At 57.5% G+C, this 25,230-nt stretch overlaps 2 protein-coding genes across 11 annotated transcripts; one reads left to right on the forward strand and one right to left on the reverse strand.

Moving 5' to 3' along the window:
- Nucleotides 1-314: 314 nt before the first annotated feature.
- On the reverse strand, nucleotides 315-21,537 carry PGAP6 (post-GPI attachment to proteins 6). Of its 9 annotated transcripts, none has more exons than XM_060406284.1 (15): nucleotides 21,070-21,537; nucleotides 13,018-13,200; nucleotides 10,723-10,803; nucleotides 5,603-5,780; nucleotides 5,329-5,521; nucleotides 4,753-4,880; nucleotides 4,324-4,592; nucleotides 3,931-4,247; nucleotides 3,450-3,540; nucleotides 3,246-3,369; nucleotides 2,717-2,853; nucleotides 2,140-2,318; nucleotides 1,922-2,068; nucleotides 1,028-1,144; nucleotides 315-723 (listed from the first exon to the last, which is right to left on the reverse strand). In XM_060406284.1, exons 2-15 carry the CDS (start codon nucleotides 13,139-13,141, stop codon nucleotides 427-429), a joined length of 2,382 nt encoding a protein of 793 aa, XP_060262267.1. In that variant the 5' UTR covers nucleotides 13,142-13,200; nucleotides 21,070-21,537; the 3' UTR covers nucleotides 315-426. The 9 variants fall into 9 exon arrangements, with proteins under 9 accessions (XP_060262267.1, XP_060262268.1, XP_060262266.1 ...); XM_060406285.1 differs by having other exon boundaries at nucleotides 5,720-5,780; nucleotides 21,065-21,537; XM_060406283.1 differs by having other exon boundaries at nucleotides 21,065-21,537.
- On the forward strand, nucleotides 20,704-23,923 carry NME4 (NME/NM23 nucleoside diphosphate kinase 4). 2 transcript variants are annotated; one of them, XM_004020697.6, is made up of 5 exons: nucleotides 20,704-20,849; nucleotides 22,358-22,491; nucleotides 22,737-22,838; nucleotides 22,935-23,047; nucleotides 23,502-23,923. In XM_004020697.6, the coding sequence occupies exons 1-5, from the start codon at nucleotides 20,759-20,761 to the stop codon at nucleotides 23,620-23,622; spliced, it is 561 nt and encodes a 186-aa protein (XP_004020746.3). In that variant the 5' UTR covers nucleotides 20,704-20,758; the 3' UTR covers nucleotides 23,623-23,923. The 2 variants fall into 2 exon arrangements, with proteins under 2 accessions (XP_004020746.3, XP_060262273.1); XM_060406290.1 differs by lacking the exon at nucleotides 20,704-20,849 and adding an exon at nucleotides 20,944-21,249.
- Nucleotides 23,924-25,230: the final 1,307 nt, after the last annotated feature.

Below are 25,230 nucleotides of genomic sequence, written 5' to 3' on the forward strand. Positions count from 1 at the left end.
GGGGTCAAGAAGCCAGAGGCCCATGGGAGGCAGGTTCAGGGCCCCTCTGCCCACCTGGGTGTCTCACACCAAAGCCTCACAGGGGAACCGGGCAGTGGGGCACTCCCACTCCACATCTCCCTCCAGCCATCCCAGGCCAGGATAACCCAGAGCCTGCTCCCACATGGTACCCGTGCTTTCCAGGCAGCCTGGCCCTGGCCCCGAGGCCTCTGCAGACACCAGCTGGGGGCTGCAGGGGGACCGAGTCAGCTGGCAGCCCGCGGGCACGAGGACCTGGGGGTGCGGTCCTCCCTCCGGAGGGGGAAGCCAAAGAGTGCGCAGGGCAGTTTTATTCAGTTGGAAATGGATCTGCATAGGGTCCCACTCCCTCACCCTGCCCCTGGCTGGAGGGATCAGCAGAGCTGCAGGTGCCCCCCACGGCGGCTGTCACGTCACTGTGTATAGCTCGTCCCGGTGGTTCTTGCAGATTTCATAGCGGCAGCTGAGCTTCTGGGCACAGGCCCAGGGCTCGGCGTGCTGGTCCCTTGGCGGCAGCAAGAAGGCTGCGCTCCCTGCCAGCAGCATGTGCCAGATGCTGTGGGTGTAGTAATAGTTTTCGCTGGTCATCATGGAAACATAGATGGTGAGGGCCAGAGCAGCCATGGAGAGGCCGGGCAGGAGGTAGAAGACCCAGCGCTGCCAGGAGGGGGGGTAGCAGTGGCGCCGGCGGCCGCAGCGGTACACCTGGAGGAAACCATACGGGCACCTGCACGGGGCTGCGCTCACATCTCGGGGCGCTGCCCAGGGCTGCGAGTGTGGGCTGCTTGGACGGGTTCAAGGGGTGCCAAGCCACACTGGGCCCCTGTGGCTTGCTGCTGGCAGCCCTCAGCGGGTGTGGAGAACATGGACCCAGGAACGAGAACATGGACGGAACGAGGCGCCACATTCTGTCCTCACAGGGTGAGCATGTATGGGGAGCCCACACTCTTGTACCCCAACTTCCAGGGGAGGGGTCTGAGCAGGAACCCTGCCTGCCCCAGGTCCTTACCCACATGGTAACCATGACCACGATGGCAAAGAGGCAAGGCCCCATCGTGTTCCAGGCGGCCCTGCGGTCCAGCTGCAAGGACATGGCGAAGATCAGAGTGCCCAGGATAAAGAGGACCTGGGCGAAACAGGGATGATGGTGGGGTCATGGGAGCCCTAGGCCAGGCTGTCTTTGATGGCACAAGGTCCAGCAGGAGCAGGCGGTGTGGGCCTGCTGGTCATCCCTATGTCCCCTCATCGTCCCCAGCACTCCTGCCAGCCCCCCTGCAGAAACTGGCAGCCTGTGTCCTGCTCTGCTGGTGGGGAGGAGGTACTCCTCTCCCAGCTCCCACAGTGCTGGGATCCACTGGTCCCTCAGGTCCATCCACAGGTGCATTTCTAATGCAGTTTTGTTGTTGTTGCTCTTTTTGGCTGTGCTGCATAACTTGTGGGATCTTAGTTCCCCAACCAGGGATCAACCTGGACCCAGGGTAGTGAAAGCACAGAGTCTGAAACACTGGGCCACCAGAAAGCTCTCCACAAGGGAGTTTCTGAAGCATGGACTTGTCCAGGGCACGTATCTCCAGCAGCCAAGCCCTGAAGTGTCCTCAGTACAGGGACTCCAGGGGCAGAGCTGGCCGCTTCTCAGGGAGGTCTGGTCCAGGTCTGGGGCTCCAGGCCTCCTCTCTAGATGAGGCCTGGCTTAACCCTGCGCACCACCTCCTTTCCTGGCACCCTCCGAGCAGCCAGCACGGTCCCTTCACAGCTGGAGGCACCTCTCCCAGTAGGCGACTGGTCAGAACAAGAGGTTTCCAAGGGCAGTGGGAACCCCCTTTCTGGTGTCTCGCTTGACACGCTGTGCACAAGGGCCTCCGCTCTCCCAGGACCCAGACCCAGGCATCAAGAGGTCACTCACGTATTTCAGGGACGCCTTCAGCCGGGCCATGGAGAGGACAGTGACCCAGATGGACACTCCGGAGCCCAGAAAGTCGCAGTACTGCAGCGTGTCGTAGTTGAGGATGCAGAGCACAGCGCCGCCCGGCTGATCGCAGGCGTGGTAGAACTGTGGGCCGAGTGGTAAGCGACAGCCCAGCCTCCCGCCTCCCCCCAGTCCCGGGGAGCAGGCGGGCTTACCGTGGAGAAGAACATGGTGTAGGCATAGACTGAGGCCTCCACCAGAAGGCAGCGGTGCACGGAGATGGCGATAGGGGCCAGGAACAGGAGGTTGCTCAGGGTGAGCAGGAGGGTGGCTACTTTCTGCTGGGCCAGAGTCTGGGCCGTGCTGTTGTCTGTGCAGCTCCACCCACGCCAGCCTGTGGGCCAGTGCAGCACTGTGGGTGCCAAGGCCGGGCCAGTGCGGCCAGGCCAGGCAGTGGCTGCTCAGGAACCTCAGGGCCTACTCCATGCCCAGGGCCTTGAGGAGGAAACCCTTCCTCACCCCACAGCAGGAGAGGACAGGTGTGGGCAAATGGAGGCCAGTGTGGGCAGGTGTGAGCAGGGGAAACCAAAACCAGAAAGCAGTCCCATCTCCGGGGGTGCCTCTGTGATCCCACACAGGGGTTGGGGGGCATGGCAGGCCGGGGAAGGAGGCGGTGGCCCTCACTCTTCAGGGCGCCCTCCAACCTTGGCCGAGCTGGGGTGGCTGCCAGAAAGAGGCCCGGGGCTGGGGTCCATGGATACAGGCGGAAGGCGCCTGATGGACCATCCCTACCTGCCCTGCAGCTGCAGCCCGCATACAGGTAGCCGTGTCTACGCAGCAGAAGGCACTGGCCGTAGGGTCCGCAGTCGTTCAGGCAAGGCACCAAGTACATGGTGGTCTCCACAAGGACTGAGGCCTGCACACACTCCCTGCGAGGAGGGGCCCCAGGAAGGCTGGCTGCGGAGGTCTGCTGGCCAGCCCCCCTCTGGAGCTCCCAGAGGGTCTTGGACACCTGAACTCAGAGCTGAGGCCCCCGGGCCCCAGAGGACTATAACCACAAGGGGCTCTGCAAGGCCTGGACGCCCTCTCCCTGCCCGCCTGAGCCCCCACATGCCTGGGGCTGGGACCAGCAACCTCGCTCGTGTCCTTGCTCTCGGAGCTGCCACAGGAGCAGTGGCTGGGGGGAGAGGGGAACCCCGCAGGAGGCAACTGACCCGGCACTGCTGGAGGAAGACAGGTCACCCCCAAAACTAGGAGGCAGGCAGCCCCATCCACAGGCCTGAGCACAACCACTTGGCCACCCGCCCCCAAGTTTACTCACTCAGGCCTCTCGGGGCAGAGGACCTGCAGGGAGAGGTACCAGTTGTCTGTCTCCGGGTAGGGGATGCTGAGGTTGGCCGTGGGAGACGAGGCACTCAGGGACAAGGGGTAACCCTGGAAGAAGGCTGCAGGGAGGGAGTGGGGAGGCCCGGTCAGAGGCAGCCAGATGCCCGCCGGTCCCTGGGCTGGACGCGCCTGCCAGTACCTGTGGTGCAGTTGAGCGAAGTGTTGAAGCTGAGGAAGGGCGAGCCAGCGGTCACACAGGCCACCACCGAAGTGCTGTTGGCAATCACAGTCTGGAAGGGAGGCCGAACAGGGTCAGTCCCCAGCCTCCACCTCACGCTCACCTCTGGTGCTAAGTGCTATTCTCTATGGCTCCCACTGGCTTAGGGCCCACCAGGACCACCCCGTCCAGGCCAAGGGCCCCAGCCTCAGCTCCTTGCCCCCATGAAGCCCCAGGCCTGCCAACAGGGACCCGCTGCCCCTGGGACAGGCCTCCTGTTTCTCAGTTGGCACCTATGCCGGCCCGATGCCCTGCCAGGCTCACTGTTGCCAGAAAAGCCACCCCGACCCAATCTCCATGGCAAAGTGGGCACAGGAAGGCCTCAGCAGTCCTTGCACCCCAGGAAGGTCTGAGCCCCAGGCCCTGGGTCCCAATCCCGACCCGACCTCGAGGACCGCGGTACCTGGTTGATGCTCACGGAGATGCTGAGGGAGCCCCCACTGTCCATGCCCGTGTTGAGGTACAGCTGCATCACCGAGGGCATGTCCGACTGCACAAGCACCGAGACCCCGTCCAGGGGCCGGAAGCGCACGGACACCACATCCATGTCTTCCCGCAGGATGGGGAAGCTCCTGAAGCAGAAGGGGCCACTGCCCGCCTTGCCACTCTGGTCCAGGTCGTGGGTGTTGGGGCTCGGGAGCGGCGTGCCCGTGGAGGTGTTGCTGCTTTGGTCTGAGCTGTTCAGAAGGTGCTGGAGGTTCACAGTCCACGGTCTGCAGGCTGTCAGGACCCCAAGGGGCTCAGTGGGGGCAGGCCTGGTGGTGGAGGGGGCAGAGCCACTTCCCCCACAGCTCACCTGTGAGGGCAACCACAGCACTAAACGTCACCGACGCGCGGGGCCCCGCCAGGCTCTTGGCCGTCACTTGCATCCACCGTTCCCAGGGTGGCGAGGGCAGCAGCAGGCGGCAGGCCGTGGTCGGGTCGCTGCAAGTGAGCACCTTCTGGAAGTTTCCCGGCAGGGTGGCCGAGCCCACGGTGAGGTGCACAGGGCAGCCCAGGCTCCCATTGGACACACAGCCCTGCAGTTCCAGCCGCAGCTCCTGGGTGTGCTTGGGGACGAAGACTCTGCAGCCAAGGGGACACGGCCTCACTTGGGCTCTGCAGCTCCAGCCCGCCCCCCGAACCCAAGCTTAAATTCCAGGGTGGGGGCCAAGACCTGGACCTCCCACCTTTTCACCTGCCCTGAGGACAGCAGGGCTGCCCACTCCAGCAAGCCTGCACTTACTTGAGGTAGCTGGGCTGGGAGAGGAGGACTAGTGGGAGGGGCACGTCAGGCTTCAGGATGGACATCTCAACCACTCTCACGACCAGCATGTCCGGCTGGAAGATGTAGGCACAGGTGGGAATAAAGTCCTGAGGAGAGAGCAGGGACAGGGAAAGAAGGTGGAGGAGGGCCGGCCCGGAGGAGCGAGGCTGGCCTGGAGGGGCGGGGCTGGACCTAGGGGGCGTGACTGGACCAGAGCGGGCAGGATTGGAGCAGATGGGGCGAGACTGGCCCAGAGGGGGCGGGGTTGGAGCAGATGGGGCGGGGCTGGCCCAGAGCGGGCAGGATTGGAGCAGATGGGGCGGGGCTGGCCCAGAGGGGGCGGGGTTGGAGCAGATGGGGAAGGGCTGGCCCAGAGAGGAGGGGATGGACTGAGTGGGAATGGCTGGTCCAGAGCGGACGGGGCTGGCCCAGAGAGGGGGCAGGGCTGGGCAGCAGAGCCCTGAGCAAAGTCGGCCCTAAGGAGGTGAATAGCAGGGACCAGTCATTTGTGCACTGGGCGGTGCTGTCCCTCATCCCCAGAGGGAGTGTCCTTACCTTCACCTCAATCTTATGGGAGGAGGGGGGCAGGTGGGCGGCCACAAACCAGTCCCCAGGTGCTGGGTAGGAGACATTGAAAGAGGCGTTGTCCTGCAGCATCTTGAGGAGGAAGGAGGGCTGCACGGAGGTATTGTTGGCGAAGCTGGTGCCCAGTGGGTTGATCACAGGAGGGGCGCCATAGCGGAAGTACCTGGAGGCAGAGAGAGCAGGGGGGTCTCAGGTGTGGCCCTTGGCGGCTCCAGCAGCAGGCCGCGAGCAGGCTGGCACCTACACGGTGGTCTCCACGTTGCTACAGGCGGGGCCGCTGCCCCGGGTGACCTGCAGCAGCCAGCGCAGCAGCACCGTGTCCGGGGGCACACGGAAGTGGAAGAGCCGGGCGCTGCCGTACCAGTTGTAGAAGGCCAGCTTCTGCGGGGCCTGGGAGAACTGCTCGGACACCAGCCTGGAGTCTGCAGAGAAGGCACCGTCAGGCGGCCAGGGAGCCTGGGAGCCCTCCCCGGGGGACAAGATGGAGAAAGGTGGAGGGCGGAGGCCCTTCTGCCTGGCCTGGCCTCAGAGAAGCAGTCACGGGAGCCATGGAGCCCCTGGGATGCCTGGCACACCAACCCCGACCTGGGAAAAGTCACTGCTGCCCTCGAGCCCCTGGTGAAGGCCGGGGGTCAGAAGCTTTCACTCAGGAATCACGTTCTCACCCACGTCTGCACATCCATCTTCCTAACCCCTGCAGCACTGCCAGCAACCTCCAGCTCACAGGCTCAGTCCCCCAGATCTCTGCATCCCACCCACCAGGCACCCCAATCAACAAGTCCCACAGGCCCCAACACCAATCAAATGTTGGGTCAACATGAGGTCAAGCACCTGAGACCTCAGAAGCAGGAAGAGCCCCCCTCAGAGGGCTGTTCCTCTCCACACTGCTCACAGCCCCCGGCCGCCCCCCCCCCCCCCCCCCCCCGCAGCCCTGGCACAGCTGGGACTGAGGGATGGAGGGTGAAAGGCACAGGAAGAAGTCAAGGTGGGAGCCCCATCCCTCCTCCCATCTGCCCTGGGCACTGGAGGCCCGGGACACACCCCTATCTCCACTGAGTCTCCCCAGGGCTAGGATCTCTGGTCCTGGTTGCAGTGGACAGGGCAGGGCAACCAGGTCCGGAGGCTGGCTGCCCGCTCAGGCCATGATTTGGGGTACAGGAAGAGCCGCTGTCCCCCTCACCCAGACAGGAGGCGAGCAGAGAACCTGTGTGTGTGTTGCAGGGGGTTGGGGGGAGCACCTAGGCTGGAGCGGCTGCTTCAGTGGGCACAAGCCCCTGCAGAGTGGCACAGGGACAAAGCAGGGGTTGGCAGCACACAGGCTAGCTCCCACCCCGGAGCTCCCCAGCCCTGGCAGTGTCTCCCAGCCCCTCACCTCCATGGCTCCTCTCCCCAACACCCTCTGCAAGTTGTCACCCGAGGCCCCTCCTGTCACACCAGCCTTTCCAAACCAGCTCTAAAGGTCTCTGGAGACCCAACCCTGGATTAGCAACCCTCCTAGGAGAGTGCACTAACCAGTACAACCTCGTGTCTGGGGCCCACGGCATAACCACCTGCCCCACGAGTGGGTAAGAATGCTCTTGGGCCTGCCAAGAACAGGCACGCCTCGGTGCTCTGTGTCTAGAGGTGACTAAGGAGGTGCCTGGGCTACTCAGCAGGAAGCACTGCCCCACTGCCAGCTCAGGTCTTGTTCCGGAGTGACCTTGACCGTCCCTTCCCCTCTCTGGGCCCAGCTTCCTGAGTTGGCTGAGTAGAACAGCACCTCCCTTCAGCTGCCCCTCCCTCCATGGTTAATGGATGTTAAAGTGCTTCGGAAAGAAATACACTGTGAACACAGCAGGGTGGGGCCACCCTCTCCTCCCCCTGCCCCACTAGGACGGTAGCAACCCACACGATCCCAGCAGTAGGCCCGGGGCCCCTCCAGGTGGGCCAGGTGAGCAGGTGAGGGAACCAGGTGAGCAGCTGGCTGTCTTGCCAGCCTCCTGACTCCCATGGAAGCACCTTGAAAAGAGATAGCAGGCCACTTGCAAAGCCATCTGAGCTCCCAGGAGCCCAGTATGGGGGGCTGGGCAGGGGTAGGCAACACACAGCACAAGCACCCGGCTTTCCAGGTATCTGCTGGTCACCAGGTTCCAACTGCCGGCTGTGGCCTGAGTGCTAAGAGACTAGGAGCCACTGAACTAATATAAACTTTTTCCTGAGGCTGCTGCACCATCCCCCCACTGCCACCACCATGGGCTCACAGGGCCTTAGAGAAACAGTCAGCCAGCTGCCGAGCACCCAGCTGCTCGATATGGCCAGGCAGGGGAGGTCCAGCTGTGGCGTGCAGGCCCCTGGCCTGAGAGGGGCTGGGTCCTCTGGCTCCCCCACCAGCCCTGGACACCTGCAATTCAGTGGTGGTTGTAAAGTCTCCTCAGGGTGCACAAGAGATAAGACCTCCCACTCCCAGGCCACCCAGCCCCTCCATCCCATCCCCAGCCCTGCACCCCGACCTCCCTGCCCAAGAAGCCCACTCCATTTTCTTGGTGAATGTACCAGGTCATTCACACATCCGAGCCAGACGTGGAATTCGCATTTCCAGTATCAGGAAGCACCAGCCACAGGCACACTTGCTCTATCACAACCCCCTCCAAGGACACAGGGTTGGGGGTGGGAGAAAGAAAGTCCCTGAGCCTGTCTGGGGACCCTAGTAAGGGGATCCTCTCGTACATCCTCCAAACCAGCACAGGCACCCAGTGCAGAGACCCTGCCCACCCAGAGACCCCAGATGCCAGGATCACACAGAAAGCAGGACCCGTTCAGCAGGCCCGGGAGGGGAGCGCCGCCCCAGGTTTTCCATCTCCCTACCGATGACTCTTTACCCAGCCCTGATGCGGGAGAAGGAAGAAAAGGAGAAAGTAGGGATGGCAGTCCCCGGCGGAGTGCTTTCATCAGGGGCCAGCCTTGGGGAAACTGCCTTTCACTTCAAGCTAAGCCAGGCTCAGAAACCAGAGGCACAGCCCTCAGAGAAACAGGAGCTTGGAGGAGCAAGATCTCAGAGGAGGGCGGGGATGGGCTGGGAGCCAGCCCCATGCTGTGCTGGATAAGCTGCCTACTGCCTCCTGGGGCATCTGGGCCCTCCCAGGCCAGCCAGCAGGCCATCAGAGAGCCCAAGGCCACAGAAGTCAGGTAGTTTACTCAGCAACCCCAGGCGCCCAGCAGCACCTTCTGATCTAGCCACCCCCTTGAGCCTTTGTCACCAGGAGCCGAAGTTCCCAAACAGCAAAGAGGTGCCCATTTCTCTGAACCACTCTGGCCTATGAGCGTCCTGGGGACAACGAGCAAGGCCAGCTGTTGAAAGTGACTGCACTGGGGTAGTGGTCACTGCAGGAGAGGCGAAGCCATGACACGCACTTGGCTGTGACCCCAGGATCTAAGCAACTTCCTCCAACTCTGCCCCTCTCCCAGACCAGATGGCATCCTGGAACCCCACTGCCCAAGGTTTCCTCCTAGGAACTCGCACTCCCACCGCAGCCTTTGGAGTCCCAGGAGAGTCCCCCCTGGGCCGCTCAACCTCACCCCGGTGCCCGAAGGTCCTACCCGGCCAGAACGCGTTGGGAGGAGGGGGAGGAGGAAGGAAGCGAGAGCTTGCTCCAAGGGGACAGTCTGGCCGAACCTGGCCCTGGGCACAGAGGAGGGGGAGAGGGCGTCCTTTCTATCCGATCGCTCTCACACTCGGCGCCCTCCAAGGGGGCGCCCTGCGCCCCCAACACGGCGTGGGGACTTGAGGCCTACGTCCAGGCCAGGTGAGCGCACAGGTGTCCCCAGGTGAGTCACAATCCCAGACCCGCCCCCCCACCGGCCTCTTCCCCCCCCACCCCGCGCCCCGGCCCGCGCCCCGGGGATGGGGCCCGCGGGTCCGCGCTCGCTTACCGCTCTTTCTGCCGTCGCCAGCGGCGGCAGGCGGGGACCGAGAGAGCAGCAGCAGCAGCAGCGACATCGCCACCGCCACCGCCGCGCCCCCGGTCCCAGTCCCAGCCCCGCGCATGGCTCCGCGCTCGGCCAGGCGCTACCCGGCCCGCGCACCGGGCCGCCCGCCCCCGCCGCCGCCCGGGCAGCCACCGCCGCCACTGCGGCCCCCGCCGCCGCCTCTGCCCAAGGCTCCCATCCTCCGGGCAGGTCCCGGCCACCGGCGCCCCGGGCACTTCCGCCTGTGAGGCCCCGCCCCGCCGGAGCCCGGACGGAGACGGGCTCTGGGTGCAGAGCTGCGCGGGGGGCGCGCGTGGAAGGCGCTCGGAAGGAGGATGCGGGACAGAGGGGCGACGCGGGGCGGTGACGTGGGGCGAGGGAGGGTGACACGAGGCGGGGTGCGACGCGGGGCTGGGGGCGTCCCGTGGGCCAAGAGGGCGCGCTGGGAAAACAGGTCAGAGGTGGGTCAGGACTGAGCGGGAACGCGGGTCCTCCTCTGCGCGCAGAGTAGCGGAGGCGGGGCAGCGTGCGGTGCAGGGTCGCGGGACACGGGGGGCGGAGTGGGGGCAGAAGGTGGCCCCGGACCTAGAGGACCGCGGGGGTCTTGGTTCTGAGGCAGAAATGGTGCTGCGTGGCTTGGAATGCGCAGGAGATTCGGGGCGGCCGCAGAGCGCCCCACATGTGTCTGGGGGCACCCGGGTCGCTGCGTGACTGGTTGGGCGCGGCGGGAGGACCGGCCCGCCGGCGGCCGCTCCCGCCTCCCGGATCTGGACTCCCCGGCGGGCCTCCCGGCGCGCCACACCACAAAGGCGCTAGGAGTGTGGGTGAAAAACACTTTCATGGAAAGATGAAGAGGCTCCTACACATATTTTGTACACTGTGAAGGTGGCGATTCGCGTCGGTGGTGCGAGTCACTCCTCGCCCTTGACCCCGGGGTCTGTTCCGACAGATTAAAGATTTCAGCATGAAGAGGAAACGGTGAAGGGACTCCAGAGAACTTAAGGAAACTTTTAGCGTTTAGGGGAAGCGAAGAATTTTCTAAATATGACCCAGGAGACTAAAGGCAAGACTGAGAAATTCAGCTAAGCGCAAAACTGCAACAAACTCAAAAAAGGAAGCCTCAAACTGGAGGACTCTTGGACTTGCATCACAAGGAGATCTTCCTGAGATTACTAACAATAAAGAGTTCCTACAGATAAATAAGAAACACCGACCAGGAAACCACCAATACCAATAAGGAAATACCAATAAGGAAACCACTGGAGAAGATTCCTGCAAAGGATATGCAAATTTCCCTCCTTAGAGAAATGCAAAATGAAAAGCACCTGGAGGGCTTTTTTCTTTGACCTAACAGATCTGCAAGAAGCTGATTGTGGCTCCCAAACTTTCCTAGGTTTGCTGAGCCTCTGGGAGACTCACCCTGCCACTGCTGTGCATTTTCCCTGCAGAGATGGTCGCGGAAGCATGAGCTTGCATGAGTTGCAGCCTGCGCCCAGATACCTGTCATGAGAGAAAGGGGCATTTGAATCATGGGTACCCAGATGGAGATTCAAATGCTGTGACGGTATAAACACTGATCCAGTGGGCTGAAAATCCAGAAGCTCTGTGTACTGGTTGGAATGGTCTAGCAGGAGGACCGTTAGCAGAAAAAAGGAAAGGGCAGAATAATGTGTTCAGAAAGCTCCACTTTTTGTAGGAAAAAAAAAAAAAATTGCATGTCTCAAAGGTGGAGAATGCCTAGAAGCATTCAGTAGTTGGTGCAGGAAGGGAAGCTAGTGGCTGAGGACTGGGAGGAGGGGTTCTATCTGTTTGAATTTTTTGAATTTCAGTGTATATGTGTCTCTGTGTTTGTGGATTTACCAGTCTGGAGGGAGGAGAAGCTGACCCCTGGAGCCCAGTGCCACTGGAGGCTGGGGGGAAGGGAGGGATGAGGTAAGGTGAGGGGGGAGGAGAAAGCCCCAGGTGTGAACTCTTATTTATTCCTCTGGAATCTGGGCAGGGCCTCTTCACCCAGGGCTGCTGGGGGCTCCCAGGTCCTCAATTCAAAGAGACAGACCAATTAAGAATTTTGCTGAGCTTCGATTTTAGTGCACTGTACTGACCCAGATCATGCAGGGACAGCAGCTGTGCTTAGCACTGAGCCCCGAGGACTGTACCATCTGAGACCGATTCCTGCCCCAGGCTGGGCTCAGCGGCGCCCCCAGCCCTACCCGCTCTGAGGGTTATCTCAGTGAGACTCCAGCACCAAGCTCCCCAACAGGCAGGAGGGGACGTGTCTGTGCTTCGTCTGAGGCGGGGAGCTGCGGGGCTGGGGAACTTGCAGATGGACCAGAATCACAGATCTCTGCTGAGTAACACGAGTCTTTAGAATAAAAACGGCCCACCTGGGGGCCTCACTTGAAGATGGCAACAGGCCCTGTGGTAGGAGGTTTCTGTATCCTACCTCACAGTACATGGAAAATTCGAGGTTATCAACTGTCAAGAATGAAACAATAAAAATATTAAAAAGAACCTAGAACACGTCCCTTAGAATACAGGTATGGGAAAGCCTTTCTTAAGCAAGACAACGAACTGGGGAACATGAAGAAAAGGTTACTTATTTGACTACACTAAAAAATGTTGAGTGGAACTTCGCTGGTAGTTCAGTGGGTAAGACTCTGCCTGCCAGTGCAGGGCTCACAGGTTCCATCCCCGGTCCAGGGAGATCACACATGCTGTGGAGCGACTACTGAAGCCCACGTAACCTAGAGCAACAGGAGAAGCCCAAGGCCGTGCTCCGCGACAGAGAGGAGCCGCCCTGCTTGCTGCAACTGGAGAAAGCCCCTGTGCAGCAACAACAGCCGGCACAGCCAAAAAATTAAAAAACAGATTCATTTAAAAAACATTATGTAGTTGTAAAATGGGTAAAAGGAAAAAGGATCCACGTCATCAAGCCAAGTGGAAGGAATCACGTGCTGTGCAAGTGATAGACTGTGAACCCACCTGAAATAGAAAGGGAATTCACACACTTAAAATACTGTAGCCACGCGTTCTGGGAAACAAACTCACTCAGAAGGACAATGCAGACAGTGGAGTGCAGTTTATTACACCGGCGGGCCCAAGGCAGAGTCTCCTCTTAGCCAAGGACCCCAACCAGTTTTTGTGAAACCCTTGTATACCCTAAGTGTACTTGCTCAAATCCACCTCCTCAAATTCCTTGAAACTAGTCTGGACAAGGAAATAGATACGATCAAAGTTAACCCATGATTCTTGTGTCACAAGACTAAATAAACAGTGGATATTTATCAATAGGCCTGTGGTCATATCCCAATAAACATAATAGAATTTACCACTTTGTTCTGTTGCAGAGATAATTAGCATATTCTTTCAGGCAACGGGGAGTCCAAGTACAAGTCCTGAGGCTCTTTTATCTGGGGTCTGGTTTTCCATTGATATGCCACTTCTATACACCCCGGGCACAAAGTTCAGAGTCCACTGGGAAAGTGAATGTGCGTGTAGCCTAAAGTTCGAAGCCTGGCCCAAGATGGTGTCCATCTCTGTCTGTTTCCTCCTTCAAAAAGAGCCCAGAAGGAAAGAAGACACTGGAAACACCCCGCACCCTGGCAATCAACGGGAGACGACCAGAAAGACGCAGCTGGTCCACTAGCAGGCAAACGGACCACAAGGGAAGACAAGACACCCTGTCCTCTCTCGGGCGAGGGAGCAGGCACTTACCCTCTGTGGCTGCACTGTGAGCTGCTCCTGAAGGTATCGGCGGCAACACTGAAATGTACTGGAAATGGGGACCCGTGCTTACAGAGGTGCTGGTGAAGGAGGAAACGGACAGAACAGGCTCCATCTTGAAAGCAGGACTCCCTCATGGGTCGGACTGTGGACTTTGAGCTCTATGCCCAGTATCTATGGAAATGAGATACCAACTGGAAAACCAGACCCCCCAGATGGAAGAACCCTAGGACTCGTACCTAGACTCTCCATTGCCTAAAAGAATACCCTAATTATCTGTGTAACCAAATAGAATCATAAATTCTATTATGCTTATTGGGATATGATCACAGACCTATTGATTACTGTCCACTGTTAACTACCTAGGCTTAAGGCATATGAGTCACCGGTTAACTTTGACTGTATCTTTCCTTTGTTCAGACTAGTTTCAGGGAATTTGGGGAGGTGGGTTTGGGCACGTACACTTAGGGTATATAAGGTTTTCACAAAAACTGGTCAGGGTTCTTGGCTAAGAGGAGACTACCTTGGGCCCACCGGTGTAATAAACTGCACTCCACTATCTGCATTGTCCTTCTGAGTGAGTTTGTTTCCTGAAACGCTTGGCAACACTGGCCACACAGGTGTCTATGATTGTGGACCCTTGGGGCTCTGTGAGGGGACGGTGCATAGACAAGGACCTGGACATCTCAGGAATTTTCACACAGTTTTCCCACAGATGGGTTTTCCTGCACGGGCTTACTGCAGTTGCGGAGTCTGGGCTTAGTGGCTCCACAGCCTGTGGGATCTTCCCGGACCAGGGATGGAAACTGCATCCCCTGCATCGCTTTTATGGACCGAGTTGCTGGATACAGCCCATTTCCAGGCTGGGACACCCTCAGAGGCCCTCGCTGGCTCCATAAGGTGGACTGAGTGGACGGCTGCCTGCCCACCCGCCCAGGGAAAGACGTATTTCCCACAAAGGAGAGAAGATGGTGCCCGCCCCTCCTGAAGCCCCCCGCCTGTCTCATCTCTTGGGTCTCCCCTCCGTCCTTCCTCCCCGCTTAGCCCAGGCCAGCAATGCCGCCATCCTGGGCCCAGTGCCAGCGCCAGCCGGCCTCTCTCCCACGGCTGCCCTTCCAGTTGAGGTCGGCGCTCAGCCCTGCGCACACTGGGAAAGGCTGGGGCCCTCAGTACCCCCGCCCCCTGCTCCCCCATCACCCCCAGTTCAGCCCAGGCTCCTCCTGTGTGCCAGGCCCAGGCTGGAAACAGTCCCGTGCTCTACAGACCGGGTGTCCTGTCAGCTCAGCCCACTGCAGGCTTCCTCAGGCAGGGAGCGGAGTGTCCCCATGTGGGCGGGGTTGGGATGCGAGCGGTTTCTCTTTCTCTTCCTCCCCGTGCCCCCACTTGTCAGCATGACCTAGACCGGGGCACCCAGACACGCAGGGCCAAGAGGAATAGCTTCCCCAGAACTTTGGGGAACAAATAGAGTTTCTGCATCTTTATTTTACTGAGACAAAGTTTTTCTTAACTCCAACTACCATCTATTATTATCATTTCATAAAGGATCATTTTCCCATCAAAACTTTTAGGAGGCTCATATACTTAAAAATATACTTAAATGCAAGTTATTTTTCCTAGAGTGCAGCATGTAGTTCTCCTGTGTCCCCATTTTATCTGGTTAATGATTGCTCCCTGTCCTGGGTGCTGGGCACTGAGGAACCAGGAGGTGAAGGGCACAGGAGCTGCTCTCAGAGCTCTTGGCATGCACTGAGCCGGGGACACGGTCCAGCGGCAATGGGGCATGATGACCTTGGTGAATCCTGCCCCCCTTCCAGCGGAGAGTGACAGAGGGTGACAAGGGCAGAAGATGGTTGCCAGGACAGGAGGCTCTAGTGTCAGCTCTGGTTGCAGGCTCCCCCTTGGCACCCCCCACCAGCTTCCCTGGGGTGGCAAAATAGGGGTAAGCCTCCTGGGACCCCTGCTCCTAGAATAAGCCATCCACCCTGGCTCCCCTGGCAGTGATCCAAGGAGGAATGAGAAGTCTAACAGGCCTAAAGGGGGAATTCCAAGAGGACAGAAGAGAATGAGGCAGGAAAAAACATGAAATCTGGTGAAAGACGTTAATTTACAGATTCAAGCAGTTCAGTGTGTCCTAAGAAGAATGTGTAAAAGAAAATCACAGCCAAACACATCCCAGTCAACTCCTGAAAACCAAACACAAAGAGAAAATATTGAAAGCACCCAGAGAAAAATGACATTCAAGGGAATAACAGTTCAAACAATGAATGACTTCTCAGAAACAATGGAGCAGATAGAATGGGGGAGGGAGAAAATAGACCTCCATGGTTGCAAAATGCCTGCATCTTACATGAAATGGCACAATATAAATTCTAAATAGCCTGTGACATGTTAAGAATGTAATTAACAATCCCTAGAGCAACCAATGGAGAAGGAAATGGCAACCCACTCCAGCATTCTTGCCTGCAGAATCCCAGGGACAGGGGAGCCTGGTGGGCTGCCGTCTATGGAGTTGCACAGAGTCAGAAACAAGCGAGGCGACTTAGCAGCAGCAGCAGCAGCAGAGCAACTCATATAAAATAATGCTGAGCTATAGCCCCAGGTCGGGGCTTCCCAGATGGTTCAGTGGTAAAGAAATTGCCTGCAATACAGGGGGCACGAGAAATGGGGTGGGGGTGTCTATCCCTGGCTGGGAAGACCCTCTGGAGAAGGTTATGGCAACCCACTCCAGTATTCTTGCCTGGAAAATCCCATGGACTGAGGCGCCCCACGCAGTCACAAAGAATCAGACATGGCTCAGCATGCACATATACCCCCAGGTCAAGGAATACCTAAAAAGCCAATAAATACATTAAATGATATTTTAAAATATTAATTTAATCCAAAAAGGTCAGCAAAGGAGAAAGAGACTATACATCAGAGGGGGCAAACACAAAACAAATAGTAAAATAGGAGATCTGACTCACCATATCAATGTCCCTGTGTGTGTGTGTTTGTGCTCAGCCATGTCTGACTCCTTGCAACTCTTTGGGGTAGGATTTGCTTCTAAACTTGCATCCATGGCTGTGGCCTCAGGTCCACACTGGTTGTTGGCCAGAGACACGTGTTCCTCATCCCATGGGGCACCAAGTGAGGGGGATGGGGAGGTGAGGTCACCTTGACGATTGATGACCAGACCCTCTCCTGCTGTTTCCTCCTTGTCACTGGGTGCAGTCCACACTTCAAGGGCAAGGGAGGGGGTTATAGGAGGGTGGGCTGAGCAGTTGACTGTTGTTGACTTATAAAAGTTCTTTGTAAATTCTGATCAGATATATGAGTTGCAAATATTTTCTCAACTCTGTAGTTTGTCTTTTCCCTTTCTTGACAGTTCCATGCTGTTCACCTAACTGTGTTTGATCAGTTGAGAGTCTCACCAGCAGTGAGGAGTCTCAATGGGCTCCTGCTGCTGCTAAGTCGCATCAGTCGTGTCCAACTCTGTGTGACCCCATAGACGGCAGCCCACCAGGCTCCCCCGTCCCTGGGATTCTCCAGGCAAGAACACTGGAGTGGGTTGCCATTTCCTTCTCCGATGCATGAAAGTGAAAAGTGAAAGTGAAGTTGCTCAGTCGTGTCCGACTCTTAGCGACCCCATGGACTGCAGCCTACCAGGCTCCTCCATCCATGGGATCTTCCAGGCAAGAGTACTGGAGTGGGGTGCCATTGCCTTCTCAATGGGCTACACTATCACTAAATATTTGGAATTTTCAGACTTGGAGATTTGCGCCATCTTCATTTGCGTTTCTCTGATTACTCCTGAGGCTGATCACTTTTGCACTGTTTACTGGGTGTTTGGAATTCCTCTTTGGGGAAATGAATCTTCAACTATTCGCTGTGCTTCTTGGGTCACTGGTCTTTTACTCACTGATCTCTGGTCATGGAACCCTAGATTTGCATGGTTTTTAGGTGACGGAAACATTCTTTCCTGTCCTGTGACTTGTCTTTTTCTTTCTTCATGGTCTATGTGTGTGTGTGTGCGTGTACTTTAAAAAAAAATTTATTTTATTTATTTTGGCTGTGCCAGGTCTTAGTTGCGGCACGCAGGATCTTCAGTCTTTATTGTGGCATGTGAACCCTTAGTTGCAGCATGGGGGATCTAAGTCCCTGATCAGGGAATGAACTCATGCCCTCTGCACTGGGGGCATATAGTCTCAGTCACTGGAACATCAAGGAAGTCCTTGTGTGTGTGTGTATTTAACAGATCTTATTTCTGAGAAGTTTTCGATTCACAGCAAAATTAAGCAGAATGTACAGTTCGCAAACAGCCCTTGCTCCCAAACACGCACAACCTCCCCCACCATCAGCATCCCCACCAGACCATGTGGCACGGTAGCTACAGCTGATGAATCTACACCATGAGTCATCCACAGTCCACGGCTACATTAGGCTTCCGTCTTGGTGGTGCACTTCTGGGAAGTTTGGACAAATGACAAATAAAGAATCTGCCCACAATGCAGGAGTTCGATCCCTGGGTCAGGAAGATCCCCTGGAGAAGGGAATGGCAACCCACTCCCATATTCTTGCCTGGAGAATCCCTGGAACAGAGTAGCCTGGTGGGCTACAGTCCATAGAGTCACAAAGAGTCAGACACGACTGAGTGACGAACACACACATACGGTAATGACATGTATCTATCATTATAGCGTCATTCAGGGTGGTCTCATTGCCTTGAAAATCCTCTGTGCCCTGACTCTTCATCCTTTCCAGCTCCTAAGCCCTGGCAACCAGGAGTTCTCGTTCATTGCAATGCAGTGGCTTCCCTTGTTGCAGAGTGCGGGCTCCAGGGCGCACACTCTGAGATGTGGTGTGCGGGCTTAGCTGCTCCGCAGCATGTGGAACCTTCCTGCATCAGGGGTTGAATCTGTGTCCCCTGCATTGACAGGGCAGGTGGATTCTTAACCACTGGACCACCAGGGAAGTCCTGACTTGCCGTTTTTAGAGTATACGAAATCAAAAGGGGAATCAGACAGTACTGTAAGGGACTTCAAGGCAAGCGAGACACAGGCTCAACTGCCGGCCCAGGATGATCCCACATGCCTCAGAGCGACTAAGCCCATGGGCCACAACTACCAAGCCCAAGACCTAGAGCCTGTTACTGCAACAAAGAGGGGCCCCTATCTGCTGCAGCTAGAGAAAACTGGGAGAAACATCAACAGCCTCAGATACGCTGCTGATACCAGTCTAATGGAAGAAAGCAAGGAGGAACTAAAGACCCTCTTGATGAGGGTGAAAGAGGAGAGTGAAAAAGTTGGCTTAAAACACAACATTAAAGAAACTAAAATAACGGAATCTGGGACCATAACTTCATGGCAAACAGAAGGGGGAAAGTGAAAGCAGTGACAAATTTTATTCTCCTGGGCTCCAAAACCACTGCAGACGGTGACTGCAGCCATGAAATTAAAAGATGCTTGCTTCTTGGAAGGAAAACTATGACAAACCTAGACATTATATTAAAAAGCAGAGATATCACTTTGCCAACACAGTCCGTATAGTCAAAGCTACGGTTTTTCCAGTAGTCATGTATGGGTGTGAGAGTTGGACCATAAAGAAGGTTGAGTGCTAAGGAAGTATCAGGCCACCTGATGTGAAGAGCTGACTCAGTGGCAAAGACCCTGATTCTGGGAAAGAGTGAAGGCAAAAGGAGAAGGGGGCAGCAGAGGATGAGATGGTTAGATAGCATCACTGACTTAATGGACACGAATCTGAGCAAACTCCAAGAGATAGTGGAGAGAGGAGCCTGGCGTGCTGCAGTCCATAGGGTTGCAAAGAGTTAACACAACTTCCTGACAGAAAAACAAGAGAAAGCCTGCAGGCAGCAATGAAGACCCAGTGCAGGAAAAAAACCCAAAAAATCCACCTTGCAATGCAGGGTATGTGGGTTGAATCCCTGTTCAGGGAAGTAAGATCCCACAGCCGGGGGGGGGTCTAAGCCCGTGTGCCGCAAATGACAGAGCCCATGGGGTCTGAAGCCCATGCCACAACTAGAGAGAAGCCCACAACAAAGATCACAAGTGTGCAGCTAAGACCCAACACAGTAAGAAATCAATCAATTAAAAAAAAAAAAAAAAAGAGGGACTTCCCTGGTGGTTCAAAGACTAAGACTCTGCACTCCCAATGTAGGGGCCCTGGGTTCAATCCTTGGTCAGGAAACTAGATTCCACACGCTGCAACTAAAGATCCCGCATGCCATAACTAAGAGCCAGCACAGCCAAATTAAAAAATAATATAGGTAAATATTAAAGAAAATACTTTTGAGATTGAAAGAAAATGAAGACATACAAAAACAAATGGAATACAGTTAATACAGTGTTTAGAAGGAAATTTATAGCTGTTAAGTGTCCATACTAAGAAAGAAAAAAGATTTCAAAACAATCATGTCCCATGTTAAGAGAGTGGAAAAAGCGGGTCTCTTGTATTCAGTGTTTTACTGGAGATCCTGGCTGTGGTCACCATGTTTCTCCCCTCCGGAGTTTCCAGCCAGAGCAATTCATTAATAAAATGAAACAAAAGGCATCTAAATTGGGGAACCTTGCGTATACAAAATCCTGAAAAATCCAGTAAGCAACTATTAGAAATAATAAATGAATTCAGCAAAGTTTCTGGGTACAAGATCTATGTACAACACTCAACTGTACTTTTACACCCTTGGAATCAACAATTGAAAATGAAACTAAGTAAAAAACTCCATCCACACAACACACAGAAATATATATGGGGACTTCCACGGCAGTCCAGTGGTTGAGACTCTGCACTTTCAATGCCAGGGGCCTAGGTTTAATCCCTGGGGTAGAAACTAAGATCCCACACACAGCAGTGGTGTGATCAAATAAACAAATATCACAGCTTAAAAGACAAAATTTAAAGTACGTATATTTTTTAAAAAACTCACTACGTTAGATCCCGTGGATCTCAAAATTCAAATAGTAAGCTGCCACCTTTTAACCTGAACTGTAGTATAAATGAGAATATCTGTGATTTCTGTTTATGATCAATTCACAAGCATCGCAAGGTGTTTCAGTGAAGCTAAACTCGTCCCTTTCCAGGCCAGTTGAGAATAAAGGTGGGATTTTTCCCCATCCAAATGCCTGGATGCCCTGCCGAACCTTGCCTGACCGTGCAGGTCCATCCTCCCAGCTCAGGGTGTCATTTCAGAGGGAGACCCAGACCCAGGTGGGAGCATCCGCGCCCCCGCACCCCCTCAGCCCAGAAGCCGGCCCTGCTTCCAGGACAGGGGTGCAGGCCAAAGCAGGCGCAGGAGGACCTGCATGAACTCAACATGATGCTTAAGGACTGCGTCGATATAAAGACGAACACGATCCGTGCTGGGTTCATCACCATTATTCTTTTTTTCTTCTGATTTTAACAGAAATTGACACTAGACACTTCCCAAGTCCACTCGAGTGAAACAGCTTCTGGGGGGAAGTGCGGGGGTGTGCGGAGTGCGGGGCGCAGGGGGGGAGGGGGAGGAGCCCTGGCGCAGAAGCCTGGGGCCGCTGGCCCTCCCTCGACTCCTTCCCCTCCCTCTCCTTCCCCCAACCCGCCTCCCTCTCTCCCTCCACCCCTGCGGCCTCCTCCCGCCTCCCTCCTTCCACCCTTTCCCCCAGTTTCTTTCTCTCCCGCCTCCCCCGCCCTCCGCCCCTCCCCCTCTTCCCAGGACCCTCTCCCCCGCGCGCTCAGCCGGCGCCGGCGGCTGGGAGTCATGCGCGGCCTCTCCGGGCTCGCAGGGCTGCGGGGGCTGCTGTGCGGCGCGCGGGCCCTGGGCCCCAGCCTGCTCGCGCGCTCCTGCTCGGGTGAGTCCGCCCGCCTGGCGGCCACGTGCGGGGTGGGGCGGGTCGAGGGGCCGCCGGCCTTTGCTGACGCACGTGCGGCCTCGGCGCGGGGGCCGAAGGCCGGGGAGCAGGCGGGCTGGAGAGTCGCGCCCCTGGGGTTCCTGCCCCGCGGGGCTCCAGCGCTCACCGCCGCCGTCACCGCTCACTCCCAGCCAGGCCCCCACGGCCCCACTCACCTCACCTTGCTCGGGGCAGGGGGTCCGAGGGTTCCGGAGCAGGAGGAAACCAGAAGCCTGCTTTGTGCTGGCTGGGATCCCAGCGGGCCCAGGGCTCCTGCGTGGGGGGGCTCATTCTCAGCAAACGAACACTCCTATCCTGAGGCGTCTTTCCTCCTGGCATATCCCTGCCTGGAGCCTTGAAGGTATCCGGGGGGTCGTCCGCCCTAGCATCTGGCCCTCGGACGCTTCCAGAGTCCTGGCGTTGCAATGCTGGCAAGGGTAAATTGCCATCTTCCGAGGCAGGAGCCAGCTGGCAGTAGGCCAGGCTGGACAGCAGGGCCCCTAGGGACTGGGCTTTGGGGGAGCGAATAAGGGTGGGGCTCTTCCTGCAGTGCAAGGCATTGAAGGTACCTGGTGGGCACCCCTGGTCCTCAAGCCCTCCTGGGGCTGGGAAGGCAGATGCAGATGCCCCCAGGGACACTGGCTCTTCTGGACCTGGCAGCTCATCTCTTCTCCAGTTCTCTCCTCCCTCTCTGCAGGACTTAGCCACCAATCCAGGGTCTGGGCCCTTTTCCAGAGTACACTTGACCCTAGACCCAATGCCAAGGGTCAGCCTAACTCTGGAAGTGTTAGGCGGTAGGAGGGTGATGACACTGGGGGTCTCTCTGGCAGCGTCACCCCCGGAGGAGGAGGGCTGGGGCAGTGTTGACTTTAGGACACTAGGTTTCAAGTGTCCTTCCTGCCTTGAAACCCCAACAACAGCCTGGCCAAGGAAGGTGTCAGAGGAGGAGCCCTCCTGTCTCCCTGGCTGCAGACAGGGACCCCTCCCCCTTTCTCAGTCCGCAAGTCCCTCTCTCTCCCTGTGACCCACCTAGTGGGAAAGTGCTTTTCACTCTCCCTGGTCCCTGCCGTTATTTCACCTCAGACCCAGAAAATGGACGCTGGGTCCCTCGTGATGTGGCAGTTTGGGGGTGCAGACAGTGTCTACGCTGGCTCCCCGAAGTACAGGCGTGAACATCAGGACTTGTACTTTCTTGCCAGTGTGGCATCTCAGGGGCACCAGCTCCATCATGGGCAGCTGCTCCCAGTGCCTGCCTGGGTGGGGCCATGCCCCCTGTGACAGGCTGAAGTCCCCAGGGGCCCACCATGCTGGACAGTCCTGGCTGTGGGCACCATACTTTTCCCCTCCAGGACTGCTCTGGTTGAGGCAAACTCTGTAGTCTAGGGGACACCTGGGTCCTGGCAGGGAACCCAGGTCCAGGAGACATGAAAGGTGAGGCCGTGGCAGCCCCGAGCCCCCCTCTTCTACAGGAGGACCCTCCTGGACCCGGGAGCGGACGCTGGTTGCGGTGAAGCCAGACGGAGTACAGCGGCGGCTAGTCGGGGACGTGATCCAGCGCTTTGAGAGGAGGGGCTTCAAGCTGGTGGGGATGAAGATGCTGCAGGTACCAGGGCTTTCCGCCTGTGGGTGAGGGGACTGGGGTGGGGGCTGTTTTCAGCCCTGCATCAGGACAGCCTCCTTGCGCTGGCAGTAGAAGGGGAGGGGCGGGAAGTGCCTGCCCTGTGCTCCTGTAGCTGGAGCACCAGGCCTTGTCAGTGTCGTCTGCCGAGGGCCCTGAGGTCAGGACGCCACAACCACTGCCCTGGTGCCCGGTGGGGCTCCCTCTCACACATTCCCTCAATGCACCAGGCCCCAGAGAGGATCCTTGCTGAGCACTACCATGATCTGCAGAGGAAGCCCTTCTACCCAGCCCTCATCAGCTACATGAGTTCCGGCCCCGTGGTGGCCATGGTATGGCGGGGCCGTGGCGGTGGGAGGGTGGAGGGCCCTGGGTTGAGCCCTGGGTGACCCCCGCCTCTCCCCACCTCCTCTATCTCCCTGCTGCAGGTCTGGGAAGGCCCCAATGTGGTCTGCACCTCGAGGGCCATGATAGGCCACACTAACTCCGCCAAGGCTGCCCCTGGCACCATCCGGGGAGACTTCAGCACCCACGTCAGCAGGTAACACACTCAGCCACTTGGAACTGAGGCCCAGTGCCCTCGGGGCTCAGGGTGGCAGCCTGTGCCCAAGGCAGATCCACCGGGCTTGGGTGTCTTGCTCAGGGGAGAGCGAAGCCAGAAAACTTGATGGTAGCATGTCAAACCTGACGTTGGCTAGTGCAGTATTTTTCAAAAACCTTTTCATGTACACAGGAGATGATAAAGCATTCTCTGTGTTGTGTCTGTGCTCTGCTGTCACGGTCTGTCACCTGACTTTACCTCCAGACACCCCAGGGGTTGGCCCGGGACAGATGCCGAGGTCAGGCTGGAACCGTTTTCCAGCTCCTCTGTTCTTCCTTGCCCCTCTGCACCATCACCCACCTACCCCCCTAGACAGTCGGGGATCGGCAGACTGTGCCTAGGACCCCTGAGGTGCATGCTGAAGCCTGTGCCCTACCTCTGCCACTTGGCACAGGAATGTCATCCATGCCAGCGACTCCGTGGAGAGGGCCCAGAGAGAGATCCAGCTGTGGTTCCAGAGCAGTGAGCTGGTGGACTGGGCAGATGGCCACCTCAGCAGCATCTATGCAGCCTGAGCACGCAGGCGCCTGCGGTCACCCCGGCATCCACTCAGGACCAGCTACCTCTGTCAACAAGAACTTGAGCTCACACCCATGCTCTGCCCATCTGTCCCAGACCACCTCCCTGTCCAGCTTCTGCCCCACTCCAGCCCCAGAATGGGTTGAGCCACAAACTTTATGTGCCTTTTATTAAGCCAGCAAGGGACTGGACCAAGTCCTTTCTGAACCAAAGTGCCAGACAAGCTTTGGGGTCCAAAAGCTGGTAGTGTGACCGTCCTTTCCCCAAAGTGGGGACATTAAAATTCACTGTGCTGTGTGTGGGAGTGGAGTGCTCATTATGGCCCCTGCCATCTCTGAGGTGGCAATGAGGCCTTATTCAAAGTTGTAAGCAGCTTGAAAGTAGAAATGAAGCTTACCATCTCACATACCAGGAGATCAAGAACTTTGTTGAATGTATGAGATAGGCAGAAGTCCAGAAGCCTCCAGCCTGTATGTAACCTGGGAGCTCCAAGTTGAGCCACAGAGCTTGTGCTGTCCCTCAAGGAGGAGCCCTAGGCAGTTGTGAACAGTAGCAGGAAGGGGTAGGCAGGGAGCTGAAGCCGCCGCGAAGGCAGAAAGGCTGGTGGCAGAAAGGCCAGAAAGGCAGAAGGCAGAAAGGCCACATTGACACTGCATATCACTCCACACAGTCCCTAGGCACTTGTCACAGGTATTGGATACTGCATATCATTACACCTGCTGAGACCGACTGGTCCTCTCCCTGCTTTATGACGTCTTTGAGACGCTGGCCTTGGGTTCCCCGCTCAGGTTTTTCCCTGTGCCTCCACTTGAGGGCGCGGTTGAAGGGTCTAACCTTTAACTGGCCATGAAAGGGTCATGTTTGAAGCTGATCCTGGGGCTGGCCATGCGAGGAAAAGGCCTTCCTAGTTTCCCGTGATTTTCCTAGGCGCTAGTCTCCTTCCCTCTTTGCAACAGGGTAGAGAAGCACCCGGGAAGGGAAGATATTTAAATGCTAGGCGAGTCCGAAGAAGTGTTTTAAATGCACAGCAAGGCCCAAAGCGGTGAGGGAAGCCGAGAGGCCCCGCCTCGGCCCGTGAGCTCCACCTCAGCCCGGGAACCAAATGTTCTCTGTGTCCGGCTGGCCCCCAATCCAGCACTGACGCCCAATCTTGCGAAAAGGAGTACAAAAAGCTGAGTTTTGATTCGCGTTGACCCCGCCTCCGCCACGGGAACCGGCCCGCTGCACTGCGCCTGCGCCCGCCGCGGCGCGCAGACTGACTTCCAGTCCCAGCAGGCCGCGGGGCCCTGAGGGCGGGACGTTCGTGGAGAGGCTGGGGAAGGGAAGCGGGCGGGGGGGCGCATCCTGGGAATGGTGTGGGTCGCGGGGGCGGAGCTTCCTGGGAAGATTGAGGACTGAGTGGACGGGGCTTCGTGGGAGTAGCGACTGTCGTGGGGGCGGGGCACTCTGGGAGGCGTGAGGACCGGGGTGGGCGGGGCGTCCTGGGAGGAGCGAGGTTGTGAGGGGCGGGGCGTCCTGGGAGGAGCGAGGGTCGAGGGGCGGGGCGTCCTGGGAGGAGCGAGGGACGAGGGGTGGGGCGTCCTGGGAGAGGGGACGAGGGGCGG

This window comes from Ovis aries, chromosome 24 (assembly GCF_016772045.2).
Source record: "Ovis aries strain OAR_USU_Benz2616 breed Rambouillet chromosome 24, ARS-UI_Ramb_v3.0, whole genome shotgun sequence".
NCBI lineage: Eukaryota > Metazoa > Chordata > Mammalia > Artiodactyla > Bovidae > Ovis > Ovis aries.